Source organism: Atractosteus spatula, chromosome 21 (assembly GCF_055471065.1).
Source record: "Atractosteus spatula isolate fAtrSpa1 chromosome 21, fAtrSpa1.hap1, whole genome shotgun sequence".
NCBI classification, from domain to species: domain Eukaryota; kingdom Metazoa; phylum Chordata; class Actinopteri; order Semionotiformes; family Lepisosteidae; genus Atractosteus; species Atractosteus spatula.
Window position 1 is genome coordinate 995,443 of NC_142726.1, and position 19,478 is coordinate 1,014,920.

Here is a 19,478-nt window from a genome sequence, read left to right on the forward strand (position 1 = left end):
CAGCTCTTTGATCCACACCCTCACTCTGCCACCCAGAGTAGGTTCTCTTTCCTAGCAAGCAGATTTCTACAGGTGCTGTATGCTCACCTTCGTCAGGCTTTACCAGGCAGCTTCAGGGGACTCACTCCCACTGCACCACCTTTCAGTCCTGACCGTTGCACAACCTGTCTTCCACGGCCTCATCATTTCGGGCCATGAGCACAGAGACCACCCCTTCCACTGCATTTCCCAAACAAATGGCCAGCCCACTGTCACTCTGGGGAATGTTCTTGTATACCTCCCAGTCTACAGTCCCATCAGATGCATTATTTCACTGCTTTCATGTTTTAAAACATTGCCTGCCTACAAAATTTATTGACTTCAGCCAGGCATTCAAAATTAAGGAAAGAGAAAGATGGCATTTTATTTAGGAAATGTATATTCTTGCATGCATATCTGTTAGTTACTTCCATGAATAATAGTAAAAGTGTCATCATATAAGCTAATTTAGTAGTATTGCCTGAAATATATTTTGTTTAGTGAAAGTAATATTCATTTCAGTATTTAATTTCACATTTCTTTTCCATTTTGTTGTATCTCTGGCATGCCTCATGAGACATCAGCTTTTTGTTATTTTGCTTTGGATACTTATGTATCTCTTCATCTAGCAATTTCTGAAATATGCTGCGGTAACTCAGCATCTTAACAATGAAAAAGCTCTTGATCCTATGATGAAAAAGAAAAGCATTTAATACCACACAGATGGTGCCAATCATTGTGCACTGACAAGTTTGTTGGTTAGCCTTGTCTTCAATTTTGATAAATCTGACATCAGGCATTTGCTTTAAGTGGTCGTACATGGTAGTTCAAGCCTCTTTGGGACTGACCTGTGAAAGATAATCTTGCCAAAAATATTCTTTCCATATTTTGAAAATGAAATGATTCTTAGTTCTGCATGCTAATTGCTTCTAACAGCAGTTTCTAGCAGAATCTTTGAATGAAGGAAACCGTCCTCATTAAGTGCAAATAAATGTTTGCCTTAACACCCACTTTGTGCTTTGTATTTTTGTAAAATAAATAGATTTATTCATTGTCAGTAAAATCCTTGTCACACTGACTAAAACCTGCTCTATAATCCACTGTAATTTCACCCAGAATACAGACACTGTCTCTAACAAAATGAATACAGATAAACCGACATTTCCTTTCAAGTAACTGTATTTGATTTGTGAATTTATGAAAGAAACAACAGAGAAATTCTGTCTGCCACCCTTTTTCAATGCTGAGAAGTATCTGCATTTCTCCTAACGAAAAGCATGAACTGCTAAATATTGATGTTCATTTTTTCTGGGGTTTCCTCCACCCCAGATTCTACATCTCCCAAGTCCCTGCATGGCGCCATACTAAAGCCAAGCGCAACATTACCTTTTAGAGAAGGGCTTGGCTGAGCTGTTCAGAAGGGTCCTGATGATGTTAAGATGGCATTATTGCCATGGGACCAGCTCAGAATATTGAGTGGTCAGTCTGGCCAACCAGCAACTTCCAGACTCATAAAAGCCTAGTTGTCCAAGGACAGACTCCTTGGAAGACGGAAATGTCAATTTTGCACCAATAAGAACACTGAAAAGGATTTCTTATTGGTTTGTGTCAATGTCCAAACCTTTTTGACAAGACTTTCCATGTTTGGGATAGACAAGGTTGAACTTCCTCGGCTCTTCCTTGGTCAGTTGTAGGTGAGGTTCCTCTTCACTTCCCACCTCAGGCCTGATGCCTCTGCAGCCAGGATTCCACAGACCTTATTGCGATGCGCAGTTGTACAGTATTGAGGTTCTTACAGGAGGATCAATGGACTCTGACTGGGCTCACAACCAGGAAAGACTCTGCTCATCATCATTGTGAGTCTCATATCAATTGTTATCTGAACAAAACCTTCAGATTCTGTTTCTGCTACCACTGAGATCATTAGCAGCCCCCTGTTATCTTATTTTTGGGGCCTGGTGATAATGGCTGCCTTGTTACTGCTTTTTAACCTGACCTTATTAGATCCCAAAAGTCAAGCTCAGCTGGACCAGCTCGGTACTGGAAAGGAATTCAATGCCTCTCCTCCTACTGTATATACTGTATTTAAAGTGCTTTGGGGTCCTTTAAGATGAAAAAGGCTATAAAAATGTAATTTATTATTATTATTATTATTATGGTGATCTGTTTGTGCCCTGGAATCCTTCAACATCTGGACAGCATCTGCCTAAAGGACAACTCTTTTGCCATTCATTCACCTGTTTTTGGAAGGAGTGTTTCCAGCAGGACCACATGGGACTAGAGGTCACTATCAGTTTGCTCGTTACCAAAAGGATCTGCTGTTTCAGAGAAGCAAAATCGCTCCCGCTGTTCGAATTTCCTCACTTCAATATTCAGAGTGGCGCAAGTGCAATTTCATCTGAAATAATGCAGCTTGCAGTACTTGCAAGTAATTCCTTGTTGAGTGATAAGGAAAAGAACACAGAAAACTAACATTGTACAATTAGACCAGATTTATATTTTTGTCAACACTCTTAATGGGCGGAAGCATAAAGAACATAAAGTCCTAATTATTGCACAATAATTGTCTGTAAGCCCTGGCTAACCAAGCTCTTTGTGATCAGCCATGTTAGTTTAGACTAGTCATAGTTTTAAAAAGTTACTTTTAAACAGAAAAACAGCATGGTCTCCTGAATAATCCTTAACCATTATAGTGGGCTGGGTTTTACAGTGATAGTAAGGCATGAAAAACATACTTAAAATGGCATTTAAAAACCCTTGTAAGTATTAGAGATACATACAAATATTAGACAATTCCAAAGACAATTTAAAACATGCTATTTTTGTCTTATCTTAAAAAATAAGATTGATTTATCTTATTATAAGATTGATTGATTTTCATCTGAATGCTGGTTAGTCTTGAAGTTAAAGAGACAGTAAGGAGAGCCCTAGCAAAAACTGTTTGGATGTTTGATTGCTGCCAGGAAAAGCTCTTTCAGAATTGCATAGGGGAAAAGAAAGCCCTAGCTGAACAAGGTATCTTTTAATACATTCCAGCTGTTCTAACAAGTGAAGCATTGTGCTGTCTCCTGTGCTGTGTGCTCTGTGATTACAGCAACTGCAGGTAACATTGATACAAACTCAGACAGTGCTGTAAGTTTTCAAGAGACCCTAATATCTAGCTCTGAATTGAATCCAGAATTGTTCATTGGCACAAACCTCGTACTTTTAATCAATACCAGCTCAGAACACTGGGATGATATGTTTGACACAAAGATTTTCGTTTACCTTCAGCACACAAAATAGTTAATTCAAAGTGTTCTGATGGAAAATGGCTAATGACTTGCAGAATCTGAATTTCCATAAAGTTAAAATAGCTATCACATTGCACCATCCTTTACTCAGGAACTGTGGTATATGACTTTCATGCAGTAGATACCTCACAGACACAAATGTTTCTTTGGCACATGTGAGCAGATTCTTGGCTTTGGAAGCAGATGGTTGTGGGATGAAAAAAAAAGCTACCTGCACACATGCTATGAGCCTCGTATTCATGATCATTGTTCCCACATTGGGAGATCTCCAGCAGGAACTCCAAGCAGCAGTCTGCAGTTACACGTTTCTGGCACCAGGAGGCGACATTCTGGAGAGCGGAAGGGCAAACATCAAGGAAACCTTGATAAAAGGAAAAAACATGCATACATTATAACCACACCAAATGTACTGTTTTCTTTTAACAACTATCTCTTTTAGTTGAAAAGCATGGTAATTTATCTGTTTGCCACAATGAGATACCACAGAATTATTGGGAATCTAATCAATTATCTCTTTATTCTGAAGCTGCTTCTTCTGAGTTTTTAAACAGGGTACACTGCATTTAGGCATAGCAAGCTCCATTGTGCCATATGAGACATAGCTTTTAGCACTTACAAGCATATAAACACAAACTAATTGTTAACAAACTAAACAATAACTAATCCACGTTGTTAACCTAAATAATGTGAAGATAAGCGTTAATCATTACATACAGCACTACTATCTACATGTACACTATCTACATTTGTATTGTTAAATTCCTCAATATTATTGTTTTGTATTTATTTAGCTATTGTTTATCCAAAGGTAACTTGTATTTGATGGAGTTCTGAAGGTGTAAAAATGATGTCTGAAAATGCTAAAAAGAGTATAGTGATATAAACAAAGGGAATTTAGCACAGTACAGCAGGTAATCCGATAATGAAAACACTACAATGTACCTAAATGACAAACCATTAAAGAAGAAGTTGTACATGTACAGTCTAAAGCTACAGTCTGAACACATGCACACTGGAAGGTGGTTAAAGATATGCCAGTGTGCCTTGGTAGCTCTTACACTTTACTTTCAGAAAATAAGATACATGTTTTTTTATGAAGTACAAAACTTCAAAAATTATCACGTCACTGTGATCCATAATCCATTTAATCCATCCAAAAAAATGTCCTTTTAATATAAAGCTAGCAATGCAAAGACATATAAGATAAACCTAATATGGAGCTTATTAAGATCTTTAAATTTAAGTTCTATGACTGTGAATCATGTTGAAAAAGAATGGCATTTTGAGCTGTTAGCATTATTACAGTACATACATTTGTACAACACATTTCATCTCAAAGGAAGGACAGGAGGGGACTAGTGTAGTGTAAGGGCTACCTGATGTTCCCTCGAGAGCCATTCAGCACCAGGAGCCTAGACAGTAGATGAGGTGGAGCAGAGAGAAATTGCTTTGCCAGTTGAATTAAGGCAGAAATTTGTTGTGGCCAGATTGTGCTGGGATGGAATTTAGCCAGCATAATGGGATTAACACCCCCGGGACTGAATAAAATGTAAACACAGAACAATGTTAAAGTATCTTCCAAATCAGCTAGGCTTTATTCAGTAGTGTAAAAGTGTGATTTCTAAGTGTGAAAGAGACTCACAAAGATTCCAGGACAAGAGAGCTGAGTCTAAGACTGATTATAAAGTAGATAAAAGCCAAGCACTGATTTTAGGAGGAAAGCTATTTGTTACACAGTCTGGAACTTAAAATTGTAGCTGTTTATGTCTGTACGGTATCATTTTTGTGATTTCAGCACATGGTCTCAGTAGTCATTCCCAGGAGGTCCCAGGAAGGGGGACATGGCTTTCCTCTGACATTTTCTCACATCAGCCTGCTGCTGGCAGCGGCGCACTCTGTGAATCACATTCTTATCAGGATGTGAATCATAAAGATGGCAAGACAGTGACGCTCTTTTCCTCTCTGCTTGCCTCGAACCCCTCTTCCCATGAACGATCCCCCCGAGACTCAGTGCTCATGTCTGATACTACAAAGCACTGCCCCACTTACCAGCTCTCGCCTCTCCTCTTTGTGCTTTTAAGATGAAAATGTGGACAAAAGCTACTCAAAATGTATGATAGGCTAATATTTGAATGCAGTGTAGCTCAAGAGCAAGACCCTGTTCTCTCTCTCTTTATTATTCACTATTATTCATTATTCACTAGAGGTCTATCTATCTATCTATCAGCACTGTGCGCTCCCAGTACCTTCATTGTGGTGATTATGATAGTTTGTGTGTGAATTGAAAAGCCAGTTTCTCACTGAATGCCTTGTACACTGTTCTGGTCTGTGTCGCTGCTGTATTGGAACACATGTTAGAAAAAATGACAGATTCACCACAAATGGCATGTGATAAACCTTACCTAAACCACTCAATGACTTATGCATTTGTTTGGACAGTCTTCTATTTGTTTACTGCTTCCGTGTGCAAAATGCATTAGTTTATAAGCTTGAATGTGTGCTACACAAAGGAAATCGTGTAGAACCAACACTATGTAATGAATTAGAAAAACTTTCAGTTCCTAGAGTATTTTTATAAATTCTTCCTAACAGAAAAGGTTTACTACATGCCAACATAAATGTTTATCCTCTCGTTCCTCTTAATTAAAGCTTGTCCGACATAACATATCATGTGTCAGTGCAATACTATAGCTTGGGAAATCCTCTTGAGCTCTCTCACATATTCAGTCCAGTTTGTCCAAGAAGTGAGAAGAATAGTTTTTTTTAGATTTCAGCCTGCTTTCATAATTAATCTGATGCAAACGGGTGAAGCAACGTTGTGACAGGTCCAGTCATACATCCCTAGACTGTTTCCCGTGCTTAGTGATTCCTCGGTTAAGTTTTTGGAATTTCTGGTGGATTACTGTAAGTGTGGGAGAAGTGATTTTTGCAACAAAGGAAAATTTTAAGTAGCACGATTTTTTGGAGGGGTGTGTGTGATGAATTTACCGAGAATTGAATGGGAGGTCCTAGCAGAAATAAAAGAGAAAATGAGCTCGTTGCCAACTTCGTCGTCGTTTAATGTTAAGTCTTTAAATCTTGTGGTGGTTTTCTTCAAAATAACAGTCATGAAAAACCGGAAATTATAAAGCAATTGAGACAGCACAACATTTCATTCCGGTACATCCCTTGTTTCTGGTATTGTAGGACATTTGCGCAATGCGTTCTAAATCGTTAGTTTTTTTATTTCTACCTTAACTACATTATCGGAAAGGTCTCTGTTACAAGTGCTTTTTGGCGCACGTTTACTTACGTATTCCTTGGCAGCTTGGATTGGCGGGGTTTTTCACATTTTCTTTGCTCCGGAGCTCCTTATTTGTTGAAATTATTATTTTAAGTACGAAGGACGCCAGTCAAGCAGGAAACAGTATAGACCTAAAACACACACAAAAAAATCACATAGTTTTCACTTAAGCGTTTGATTTTTGGATTTTGAATGAACTTTGCTCAGAAAAGGAGCAGTTTCTGGACTGGAACAAAAAACTGTGGTCGTTGTTCCTTTCATGAAGGTTTTACGTACAACGTGTTTGATTTCAGGTTTGAAAACTGAAGGCCGCACTTGTTAAAAATCTGGAATACAAAATAATTAGGTATGATGATTTGATTACTATAGTGACTTTTGATGTAATATTATCATTGTGGGAAAAGGCTGTAACATTTACCCTAATCATATTTTTAAAGCCCCTATAACTATATGTCTTACTATGTACCGAGAGAAAACACAGCAACAACAAAAAAAAATTTACAATTTTTAGTGATATTGGTGTACTTGGAGATAAATGAACCGTCTCCTTACCGGTACTCGTTCAAAGGGGTTGACAGACGAATGCATAGATTCATTCTGATTTTATCGAATCGAATATTTTGGTAGCTTGTGTATTTTAAAAACACCCTCGACCTAACCTTAACGAATTGCAATACAAATAAACAGTTGAAAGTGGTTGAACTGATGTCTTGGCAGTCCACGCTCGGCGCGGAACAGCTGGTGGTGATTTCGCAGTGTGAGGAAAGGGCTGCGATACTGGCGAGCGCAGCGCTGCGCGCTCTGTGATCAGCGTGCTTTCTGGCTGCGCGGAGTTGCATTGTGGGTCCCTGAAATTGATCCAGTAAATTGGAGATGGCGCTGTGTACAGTGTGAGCGAGTTAGCAGCCAAAGTTTGGAGAACACAGGAAAGTTAGCAGGAGGAAAGGCGAACTGCGATTCAAATTAGTTTTTTTTTCAAGTGGTAAATCAAATTTTGGAAACCGCTGTTCGGAGGACGGGAGCCGACATGTAACACCGCATTTCGCGTTGGAAATCGTGACTTTGCCTTTCGGACAAACGGCGTTTTCGTGATAAATCCTCTAACTGCAGGGATACACTCTTGTGCTGTGAAACACTGCATATCAGTTCAGTGGGATTGTGCATTATGATAACTGTAAGTAAATACGATTCATAACTCCGTGGGGTCGCGGGAGCATAGTTTGTTGTAATATGTGTATTTACTTGTGGTCGAATGAAAGAGCGGCTGAGGTATTCCCTTGGATGTATATAAAACTATGAACGACCCGCGGGAGATGACACCGGTTTCGAGGAAGCACCGACTCATGGCTGCAGTTCTGCCCGGAGAAGAGAGCGCCCTGGTCGGTAGCGGTTCCAGACCGGATCGTAATGGCATAGGTTTGATTTATTGCTTTATATGTGGAGGGGGTGTTACTCCTGGAAAAGAACTCAAACTACAAGTTAAATATCAAAGAGAAAACTATCCATTTTTCCCATTTTTGCAACACCAAGAGCCGGCGCCAGGGGCTGAAGAGGTTACACCGGAGGGATGCGTCCTCGTCTGCGCTGTGTGTCAGAGTTTTCTAGGGGAGCAGTGGAACTCTTTCGAGAGATCCAGGACCCCGATAGAGAAACGCATGTACTGGCTGAAAAGACCGTATCAGTGCGACTCCAGACGGATACCGCAGGAATGGAACATCTCGTACGATTTGGAAAGGAGGATCAGCGTGAGTAGCCAAAATTTTGACGCACCTGAATCCGACTTGTCATCTCTGTCTGAAAACGAAAATATGTCAGATCAGGATTTTGACTTTGGAGACCGACCGGGCTTGATCAAAGAGAAGTGTTTACGAATGTCCACCAGCAGCAAGACGCCCAAAGAAGGGGCTGCGAGAAGTAACGACGTCAGCGGCAGAGGCAGCCCTGATGTCCAGCTGGGAAGCCGGTTCGCTCTCAGCAGTTACGCCGGGCAGGACGCACAGAAACCGGATAGTGGCCTTCCGCCCAGGCGCTCTGCGCAGATTGGGAATCACGCGGCTCAGCCTTCAGTGTCCCTGGCCCAGTTCCCGGAGGTGCTGCCACAGCGGTGCTACAGCACCCCTTCTGTCGAGACACCTGTGCAAGACAACGGAATCATTATACGCACCAAGCGGCGGCTACCAGAGGAGAATGCCAAACATCCCGACCCGCGCCAGCGCACTGCCGACGGCAGCTGTAATTCTCGGCACCCTCTGGTTCCGCTACACAAAAGTCACAAAGCAGCAGATGTTGGCGATGCAGCGGCGGCGCTGTCACCTGTCGGCGCCTCCAGCACTCCAGACCGCGACTTTGTCGACGTCCAGAAGGGGGACGAGCCGCGCCGGGCAAATGACAGCGGCAGCAACAGTGATGCCGCTGGCGGCCGCTCCGACTCGGACAGCAATGAGATAAACATAACAAGTGACGACGACGACCGCGAAGTATTCGATCTCGGCAGCGGCAGCGGCAGGGAGCGTGTTCGGGCGCTGAACAGACAGAAAAGAGAGTCTGGGAGTGTAATCGCGAAGCTCCAGAGCAGTACAGCGGCGGAGGAGAGTGCCTGCTATATCTGCGGAGGCAAACTGTCCCCAGCCAACCAGTACCGCGTGTATGTGCAGAAACAAGAGAGAACCTCAAACGAGCCCTTTTTCCCTTTCCTGTGGCTCCACAGCCCCCCCCCAGGAGCCGTGCCCCTCAGCCCCAGAGGGTGCACCCTAGTCTGTGCCTGTTGCCACTCCTCGCTCATGCAGCAGTGGCAGGGCTTCGAGCTGGCCAGTGTGCCCGTGCTCCAGCGCCTATATGTCGTGCCCCTCAACCCGGGCGCCTCAGGCCAGGAGCCCCGGCCCCGCGAGAGCTGCAAGCCGGAGCCGGTCAGAGAGGCCTGCTTCCTCTGCGGCCAGGACTGCAGCGAAGACGTCAGGGTGATCTGCGCCAAGGTGGGGGCGGGCAGTTCCACAAGCACGATGCACTTCCCCTTCATTAATCTGCTCCCTTGCCCCCCGAAAGCCAGGGGGGTTAAGAATGGCAAAGTGCACTGCTGCCAGACGTGCTACACCATCCTGGAGGATATCTGGGCGGCCTATCGGCTGTGCCTTAGCGAGGAGCTCATCACGTCAGTCAGCACCTTCCTGGGGAGGTACCACCAGGCCGTGACGGGAGCCACCATCCAGGCCAGCTCCTTTGGGCAGCCCGCGCCCCGGAGGGGGCACACCGCTGTGTGCTACCTGTGCGGGGCGGAGCTGGCGGCGGGCGTGGAGTTCCAGCTGCACGTGAACCCGCCAGGCCGTTGCGGGGAGAGGGAGCCCTTCTTCCCCTTCCTGACTGTGCAGCCGCCTGCGCCCCGCGCCAAGCCCGCGGACTCCACGGGCCTGGTCTCCACCTGCCTGCTGTGCTACCACGACCTGCTGGGCCAGTGGGTCCAGCACGAGCGGCGGGCCGGCCAGCCTGCCAGCAGCCCCTGGTCGCGGCAGTATAGCTGCGAGACCTTCGTGTGCTTCTTCTGCAGGCAGGAGAAGAGGCGCTGTCTGGGCCTGAAGATGGTGCACGTGGCCCGGCTGCCTGTGTTCCTGTACGCCCCCAGGGTCAGCAACACTCTTGTGGTGGACGATGGGAAGAAGCTGACAATCGGATCTTGTGTGGAATGTAAATCTATGGTGTTGGCTGGTCAGAATATGAAGCAAAACTGCTTATTGGACAGTGCATCGCCTCCCATTAAACACAAGGTAAGACTCACTGTGCCACTGTACTGTTACAGTGGGTGTTCTGTTATATGCTAGAAATGTGTTTGAATATGCTGAGTTTTTCTTCAAACATTAGATGAAAATGGTATGACATTGGGCCTTGTTCAGACTTTTGCTCATTATCCAGTTGTGCTAGTCTGGTATTGCTTTTGAACATTGTGGTGCAGCCTTATCGCAGTGCAGCAGAAGGTCTGAAAGTTCATCAAAGTGATAAGCTGTGCTGATCCCAGCTGGCGCACTTATATCGCAGTTCTGTACTGTTTGTTTCTGTAAAACTTCTCAACACAATTTAAATGAGGGCAGACATTAGTGACTGGAGGTCTGGATTCTGTAATCAGTTTTAAAAATCATTTTTTTCTCTTTTCATTTGTGATACAGTATGAGTAACCGTACTTTGTTTATGCCTTTTGTCATGCTGTGCAAATTAGTTCATACACCAGTGTGTGTTTATCTTTGGACAAAATCTACGTAGGTTGAGCATTTTTCTTTTGGCTCTGCTGGCTGACCCATGGCTATCAACCTTGCCCCCATTTGATCTCTTTCCTGGCAACAGCGTTGTGCTTTGCAGTGGAGCCAAGGGATGTCTAAACCTTGTGTAAATGCTTCTTAGCAACAGTGTAATGTCATATGCTGTGGTGAAAAGCTTGCCAAACTGATAGGAGGAGATTCAGTTATAAACCAAGGGCTAGGAAGGTGGGAAAAAAAAGAACAGGGGAGGACGTTATCAGGAAAAAAGGCAGTAAAACTGCAAAATGTAGTTTGTGGCAGACGTTAAAAAAGCCAGTAAGTATCTTGGGCTGGTGAAAGGCTTCCAGGGCTTTGCTGTTTAGTTGCAGAACATAAACGCTAGCCAATTGAACCCAGATTCCAGTCTGCCCCTCATCAGAAAGGTCATGTGTGGGACAGCATTTGCAGTCTGTGCCTGATTAAAAAGTGCCTTAAATGACGAAAAAAGCCTAAATCTTAGATTCACAGAAGTATTTATACTAACACAGTGTACAGAAGGTATACTGCACAATACTTAATTTTCCATCTGCCCTAAATGTGGAGTTCTCTTGCAAAATTGTTTGATGAACTGTGAGATGTCTCAGTTTCTCTTCCTGTTGCATTATTTTTCTCTTTCTATAATGGGAAGCACATGGTTAAGAATGGCAATTTTTCTAATAACAAATTGTTGGTTGGATAGGGGAATTTTTAGCAATGGGTCATGGTAAAGCATGTGAAATTACTGTACAAAGTACGTGAAGATCCAAAGAGAAGTAGTTAAGCTTTAGGTCAAAGACACACGGACAATTAAGCTGTTGTGGTCTTAGCAAACGGATGACTTCATGGCTTTGGAAATGTGAAGGGCTGGGAAGCAGGTGTTCCTCTTCCAGTGACATGCGATCTGCTCGCGAGCTTGCCTGTCAGCACTGTCGTGTCAGTATAAGGCACACATCTGCTTCCTCCGTTGCCTGGCCCGTTATCGGTGAGAGGAAAGAAAAGAGAGAGTGAGAAAGAGACGGCGCTGTTCAATACTGCAGTGACTGACCTTTTAGATACATTTCACACTTTCTGGTTTCCAGGATCACATTACAGTGCACAATCTGAGCTTCACTGCCTTAATATGGATTAGCCTTATTTACCAGTGCTTTCCAATAGGCAAGAACATGGCTATCAAATATAAAAATTAAGACAAAAAAACTTTTTTATAATGCATCAGTCTTGTTCATTGACATAAAGAAAACTGTAGTCTCTTTCTCAGCACGGTCATTTGAGTCTTCTCGCATATAAAGCAACAGTTGTGTGGCCCAGCAATTTTGGAGTTTGTCTGTGATTTAGATTTTTTTGTAGTTTTAGTTTTTGTGTTCACATCAAGTAACATTTACTATTGTGCTCAAGTATATTGTGGATTTGTTTTTGTTCACTAAGAGAGAAGCTGAGACTGAGAAGCTCATTTCACAGAGACCTACAGAAGACTTGAAACTGTGGACGAGTCATTGTGGTTGTCCTTTTCCTCCAAGTTATTCTTGTTGTAGAGCTTCATTCTTTAAGAATCACTTTATCAGCTTCTTATGATCTGCCTCTCCTTTACTGTGTTTGCTCTGGTGTAATTAGGATTGTTAGGGGGTTGAGGCATTAAAAAATAAATAGGTTCAGTATAACCGTGGTACTTTGACACAGGCCTGCCACACTGGGTAATTTAACCAAGCTGTCATTTCTTTGGCAAGAAAATGGCTCTTGTTTAATTGAAAACACCCAAGGAGATTTGTGCATCAGAATGAAATGAGATATGACACATGATGGTCTGGAAGTTCACTTTAGAGCCATGTGACATACCCATATAAAGCACTCAAACACACTTTATATATAGTCCATGGCACGTCTAAGGCATATTCATAATTACATGTCAGGGAGTTTAGCCAAACTTTGCGCTCTGCTTTGATGGTGATGAACTTTTTGACAGAGCATTCAAATTTGTTCCCTATTAGGCAGTTCAATGAAGAGCTGCTTGAGAAGATATTCAGCTGTTTTATTTGCTGTAGCGTTACTGTGACTTGTATCCAACTCATTTCTCTAATCCTGCCTTTTTTGCTTGACCTTTCCAAGCCCTTAAAGACCTGGGTTCCATCATTCTGTAATTGTACAATCTCCTGAATTCTTCTCCACTCCTGAAGAAGTTTGATTGAGGAAGTTGCTTTTAAGATATAGTGTATGATTTTATGTATTAACTGTGCAATTCCTATACAGACTAATATAACTGAATACTTTTTATAAAGATTCTCCCCTACTTGGAACTGTAACACATTACTTTTTATAAATAACTTTTTCCAACCCTGTTTATAGATCGTATGATCATTTTTTAAAGATAATTGGTCCACTTCAAAGCCCATTGTAAGCTTTGAAATTAACAGGGTGTTGGGATTCTTATTTCATATGATCTCTACATTACTTAATTGAACAAAGAAACTTTTCTTCAGTGGTCAAAACATAATGGTTCCAAACACTTGTGGATCAGTGATTTAAGGATAAAACCTGCTGTACTGAGACTCTTGATATTTAACAAGCATGTGGTCAGGGCAAGACTGTAGAGCCTGGGTATTTGGGATCAGTGGTTTGAATGTCTGAAACAGAGACTAATTGTACCTCTATGGTGATCTGATGAGATCAGTTTGTAAATTAATGGTTCCGGTTGTAATTCAAGCTGCAAAGTTAAAGTACAATCAGTAGGAATTTTTGTGTTTGGGTTTCATATTACAGTATATGATCAATTCCCTTGAAATTGAGGCCCTGGTTGGTCACCTAACATCAACACCAGTAGTTTTTCACCCACACTTGAGTTTTAAGGCAGCCTAGCACATTCATTCCTGTGACTGAAAAAACAGCCTAAATTTTGGCAACCTCCTCATTAGGAGTTTAAAAAAGACATAAGCATTAACATATTGAATTGCAAAGTGACATGACTGCAAGATCTGTGTTTGTAGAGAATTGGAAACAATGGATTTAATTCTTTTCAACTTAAAATCAAACAAAGGCTCTCATTTCTGTGTTTTGACAGGGCTTGAAGTTAATTGGTTTACTTAGCAGTCTCTCTTTTCTTCTTACTGCTGATGTGATATGAAGAGGTGGCCTAGGGCCGTCAGTGTGTTCATGGGTGTGGACCAGCCCTGGTCCTACAAATGCCAACACTTGACCGCACCAGAAAGGTCAGCCTCAGCCCTTTCCTGAATTTAGGTTGTCCTTGCTCCTGGGTGTGCCTTTACATGTTGGGAGAGTTCACACTTGAAAAAAGATGCTCTTATGCAAGGGCATTCCAAGTATGTAACTGCTATTTTCTTATAAAAAACTTGTTAATACATTTTGAGTTCCCTTTTAATACAATATTAATGACTTACAGACTCTTAAGAAGTAACTAAATCGTTTCATTGGAAGACATAGTACTGGTTCTGACAATTTTCAAACCTCATTTCACAAGACTAATGCTGTTCTTCAGAAAATACTTTTTGTAACACTAGTTTGAACATTGTATCCTCTAGTTTCTTGTGCAAGTTCCCATAAAACTTTACACACACAGTTTGTCAAATCTATGATTATAACATCATAAATCTGATGTATCCAAACAAAAAGACACGGAATTCCACAAATACCTCATAGGCTTCTCTTTTGCACAAGAAACAGAATTCCCCAGGAGAAGTACTGTACCTTGCAACAGGTTTTCATTTTGCTATACCATTTCAGCTGACTTGTATTTACTGTGAAGAGACAGCAGTTTGTTTTATCCAGCAAGTCGCAAGGCACAGCTTTGTTTAAAAGTCCTTGAGCCAGATGAAGGTTATTGCACCTTGAATGGGTTTAAAAATGGCAGAATTTGCAGTTCACAGGAAACCCAGGGCTGTTTCACACATTTTCAGCTTACTGGTGTTTAAACGTTTTGGCTAAATTCAAGCCACAGTGTAATAAAATTCTCTTTTAATGAAGATGTTTGTTGTATGGGTGTGTAGCCAGTCGTCTTAATACTGGTGGCTGTTGCTGTTAGTTAAATTGCATTATAATGTCATTACATTAGGTGACAGTGTTTAGATTTTGTAAGCTATGATTTGTAAAAATCCGATATTGTAAGGCAATTATGCTCAGTCAGATTGGCCAACATTTTGTAAGCAAACTCTTGTTGACTTGAAAACTCTCAAGAACAGAATATGCTTGAGTGCCACTCAAGCTGTTTCTTTAAACAGTAGTGGAAAGTTTTTGGTTTGAATTTTGGAATTTGGGGATGATTTTTTTCATTTAAACTGTTTTAAAGCAGTTTAATGAAGGGGATTACGTTTTTATAGAGTGTGTGGCTGGTGCCATACGGGTTATTTGCGTCGTGCTTGTTGAGAAAGAAAGAAAAACACCCGTCCGTCAGGATGTGGCATGTTGGGAAAACAAGTCGCTTCAGAAAGATTGACGACAAATTAATCATGTGGGAAAAATCAGAGCAGGAAGGGTTTTTTTTTTTAGGACTTTCTGAAAATAATAACGCTAAAAATAAGAAAAATGAGATCCGTCTGCAAAGACCGTGCTCAAAACCTGGTTAACGAGAAGACACCCTTGCAGAAGACTGAGGGTCGCCGTGGAAACCGGAAGCCCTTCCTCGTCTGGTCATCGCTCATTGTCTGTGCGCCGTACCACCCGGCCCCAGAGGGGACAGTCCCAGGCCCCGCCGCCGGCCCTCGGTGGAGGAACTGCACTTCCTTCTGGGATTGAGCTTGGCTGGAATCCAGCTGTGCAGCTATTAATCAGGACAGCTCACGGCCCAGTGACTTGGCGTTGCATCTGCCCCGTTCTGTAAAACAAGATTTCTTCAACTTTGAGCGGTGCGTTCAATTTATTATTGCTTCACTCTGTGAGCAGTTGTGCTCAAGAAATAAGACGTGCGCTTTCATTGCTCTACACAACAAGGCTAATGCCGAGATGAAGAGTTGGAACAAATAGTTTTAATCAACTGAATGACTTATATAAAACCCTGGAGAAAGTGCAGCAACAGAGGTCAAAAAGTCTGTCCAGAGTTATTGGATAAATTTGAAGTGGAGTCTGCTTTTGTGGGTGGCCTGCTTCTTATCTACTTTACAGTGTGTGGTTTACTGTAAGCTACATTGAAAATTTAACACAGATGCTCCAATTTTAATACACAAGCAATGCCAAGATCCTTTTAAATGGGTGTTGCAAGTTAGAAGAAATGCTCTGTGTTCTTTTGCCTTAACACTTAATGGCTGTGGCAAGCTCTGGGTTGGTGATATCAGTCTGTCATTTACCGGTCATCTGCGCCCTGGACAGCATTTTTTACTGTTGTTGCTGCTGCGTTGGTCAATATTGTATATTACTTTTATAAAGTAAGGATACACTTATTTAGTAACATTCTTTCTATGATTAATGAGCTTTTTTGAAATCTAGTTACAAACACATTATGGAAATAATGTCTTTAAGGTATTAAAGCATCAAAGTTTTTGATCAGTTTTTGGAGAGAACGTGAGCTTATCTAATGACAGTATGGCAACAGAGCTGTGAAGGAATATCTAGAAACCTGTCTGCCCCTAGTCTGTGTGTAGTGGTGTAAGTGTAAGAGCTCAGGGTTGAGTCGAGCAATTTGTGGAAGGAGCTGTCTCCTTCCATGTAAAAAAAAAGAGAGCTGTCAGAATCTGCTAATGATGATGTATTAATATTTTCAGCCCTGCAGCAGTGTTACTGCCTGAGCCAGCAAAGGTATAGAGCAGATTTATAAGATGAAATGGAACTCGAAAGGCAACTTGTTTAGTTAATGAAATTCAATTATGTGCAATTGACCATCCCATTACAGGGCTCTTTAATATGAATGAATTACTTCATGGATAACGTTAGTTTGTAATGCTTCTGAGAGCTTTTCCTGTCTAATGAAAATTCAGCATATACTCGGAGAAGGACATATACACCACCTGAAAGGCTTTCTTGTCTTGTTTCAACGCAAAGCCAGCTGTGTGATAATTGCTTAGTGGTGGACATGTCCAGACTGTTTGGCTGACAGACACCTTGTGCTTATTGGTTTGTCTTCTCAGGCGGTTGGAATCAGTGGTGTACTTTCCATTCATTAGCTTTTCTCAGCTTGCACTCAAGTTACTCCCTTTAGTTTCCTGAGGAGTCCAGACTTGTATTTTACTTCAAAACCACAATAACTTTTGCAACACAGAAGCACATAGTTGGTAAGCAGCAAACGTAAAACAAGGAAAAATGTATCATTTGAGATACATGTCTATGATACCCAACTTCACATTGTGTCACTGATCTTTCTGGGACTGATTTTTATAAGGAGAAGAAATATAGAAGCTAAGAGGTAAGGTCTGATCTACAAGAAATCTGTCAATTTATTTGTTTCCCCGACACGTACTTTTTAAAAAGTTTCATCTTAACTGATGGTGTGATCTAAGAAATTATTCTATACACAAGAAAACAAAGTATTTTATGCCTGAAAAATGCTTTTGAAAAGAAATTGTGAATGGCTCATGTGTCTTATTTAGAGCAGCACTCTAGGCTACAAGTTATAACAAGACCATCAAAGGAGCAAGTAAAGGTTATTTCCATGCTTAAATGCAGTGTAAAAAAAACCAAAACGTTTAGGCTGTGAAGATTTTTTCAGTTGTCTGTCAGTCAAAGAGAACACATCTGAAGAAGGCTATACAGCCATTATCTTCTTTCTTATGACCTTGCATCAAAAGCAAAATTACAGTACTTGCTTTTAATTTTTAGCAAGTAATCTACAGTACCTCTGCTTGTTCCTTTGTTGCTTGCTCACTGATACAGCTCTCCATTCTAACCTCATTCTAGCAAGAACATTTACACTCTTCGGTCTCAATTTCTATACTCTAGAATTTTGCTGAAATACTTCACGTTTAGGGCGACACAGTGCTGCAGTGGTTAGTTCTGGGTTCAGTTCCGGACCTGGAGTGCTGTCTGTGTGGAGTTTGCATGCTCTCCCTCTGTCAGTGTGGGTTTCTTCCAGGTCCTCTGGTTTCCTCCCACACTTCAAAGACATACTGGTAGGTTCATTGGCTCCTGGTGTGAGCGTTTGTGCCCGTGTGTGGATGAAGTGAGCGTTAGAGGGAGCTTTAGAAAATGGATGGATGAATAGATAGTCCAAGTGTGATTCTTAGTGTTAAATAGTGTTGAATGGCTGCAGGTAAATTGAGATTTCTCGGGGACATTGCAGATTGAGTCAGATATATTTCAGAATGCCAGAGGCAGTGAAAGGTCTTTAGTGTGCAAGTGGTTAGCACATCATTACCCTGCAAACCATCTGGTTCACACATTTCTGCACAGGTTTTATCTGAATGTGGTCAGCTGTGGGTTTTCTTTCCTGTGCAGGGTGGGCAGGTGTAATACTTGCATTTTCCTCTGCTTTCATTTACATTTTCTAATGTATTTTATAAATGTTTTAGGTAAAAATCTTCGTTTTGTGTGTCTAGAGAGGAATGTCCTAATCCTACAATGTTACATGAAGGCTGGGAAAACCTGTGTCCTTAAAAAGTTGAGTAGTCTTTGTATGGGAATCGGGCAGTAGGTTTATATCCTTGTGTGGATCAGAGCCATACATGGCTTTTTTAGAGCAAAGCTTCTGCAGGGGAGGAAAAATGTGATATTATGTTAGAATATGTAAGGGAAATGTTTTTCAGGGTAAATGCAGGATGGGTTAATAAATTATTAAAAGAGTAGCACATGTAGTTCAGTAACCATTGCAGTAAATGTAGTGAAATGTGAATAACGGCAATCTTCTGTACCAGTGGAAAAATAAAATACAGGCAATTACAGCATCATTCTTGCAATGTAGTCGTGCAGTATTGCACACATCTTTCTAATCAGTATTGTGTTTCTTTTAACTGGGTGCCCTGCTGATACTCCATGAAGTTTATTTGTGAACAGCCAAAGAATGCAAAGCTATGGGATTCTACAGCAGACCCACTTGGCATCGTTTTGCAGCCTGTGGTAATATGGGCTGAGGGCGCACACTGCCTCTGCATCTCATATTTTTGGGAGCTTGTGATTATATGTGGATCTTCCCCTGAATGCAGTGATTATCAGTTGAGCGGAGGGACTGACTGACAGGACGGAGATGCTGGGGGTCCAGAGTGGGAGTCTGTCCTGCAGAGTCTAAGGCTTGGCAGCCTCATGCTTCAAGTTTCTCTCTCAGGACACAGTGTTGCTCTCTTAATCTGGGACAGCGCCAGGCCCCTGCCTCTATTATAGAGGACTGTTAATTCAGAGCAAAGCTGAATGAATGTGCTCTGTGCAAATGGAATGCATATTGTTTACAGACGGCTGGCGCATCTCAGACTGAAGGCCCAGAATGGAGCTTCACAGCATGAGGTGATTATTCCTGTTTTGGGCTGGTGAGAGGTCTGGCACCAAAGACTAAAAAGTTTTTTAATGACTGGGCAGGGTGGCAGCTATAAACGTTGTTTAATTTCCCTCTCACACTTTTTAACAGAATAAGAAAAAATAAAGCCAATATTTTCATGCTTGCCCACTGGGAGCTGTTGATAACAAGATCACTATCGTATCTGAGTGGGAAGAGAATAGTTCAGTGTCCATGTGGAATCTGTGATTAATTTATAAGCATTC

The 19,478-nt window shown here is 41.8% G+C and overlaps 1 protein-coding gene and 1 long non-coding RNA gene across 2 annotated transcripts in view; one reads left to right on the forward strand and one right to left on the reverse strand.

Moving 5' to 3' along the window:
* Positions 1-2,568: 2,568 nt before the first annotated feature.
* LOC148816942 (uncharacterized) lies at positions 2,569-9,134 on the reverse strand. Its single transcript, XR_016094611.1, has 3 exons — positions 8,365-9,134; positions 6,604-6,725; positions 2,569-3,672 (listed from the first exon to the last, which is right to left on the reverse strand). It is a non-coding gene; the product is annotated as an uncharacterized LOC148816942 (long non-coding RNA).
* The window catches only part of gse1b (Gse1 coiled-coil protein b), a 266,120-nt gene continuing 254,160 nt past the window's right edge, over positions 7,519-19,478 (forward strand). Inside the window, exon 1 of the mRNA XM_088938664.1 lies at positions 7,519-10,352. Within this exon, the coding sequence (XP_088794790.1) occupies positions 7,890-10,352 (2,463 nt within the window). The 5' untranslated portion in view covers positions 7,519-7,889. The remainder of the gene's footprint in view (positions 10,353-19,478) is intronic.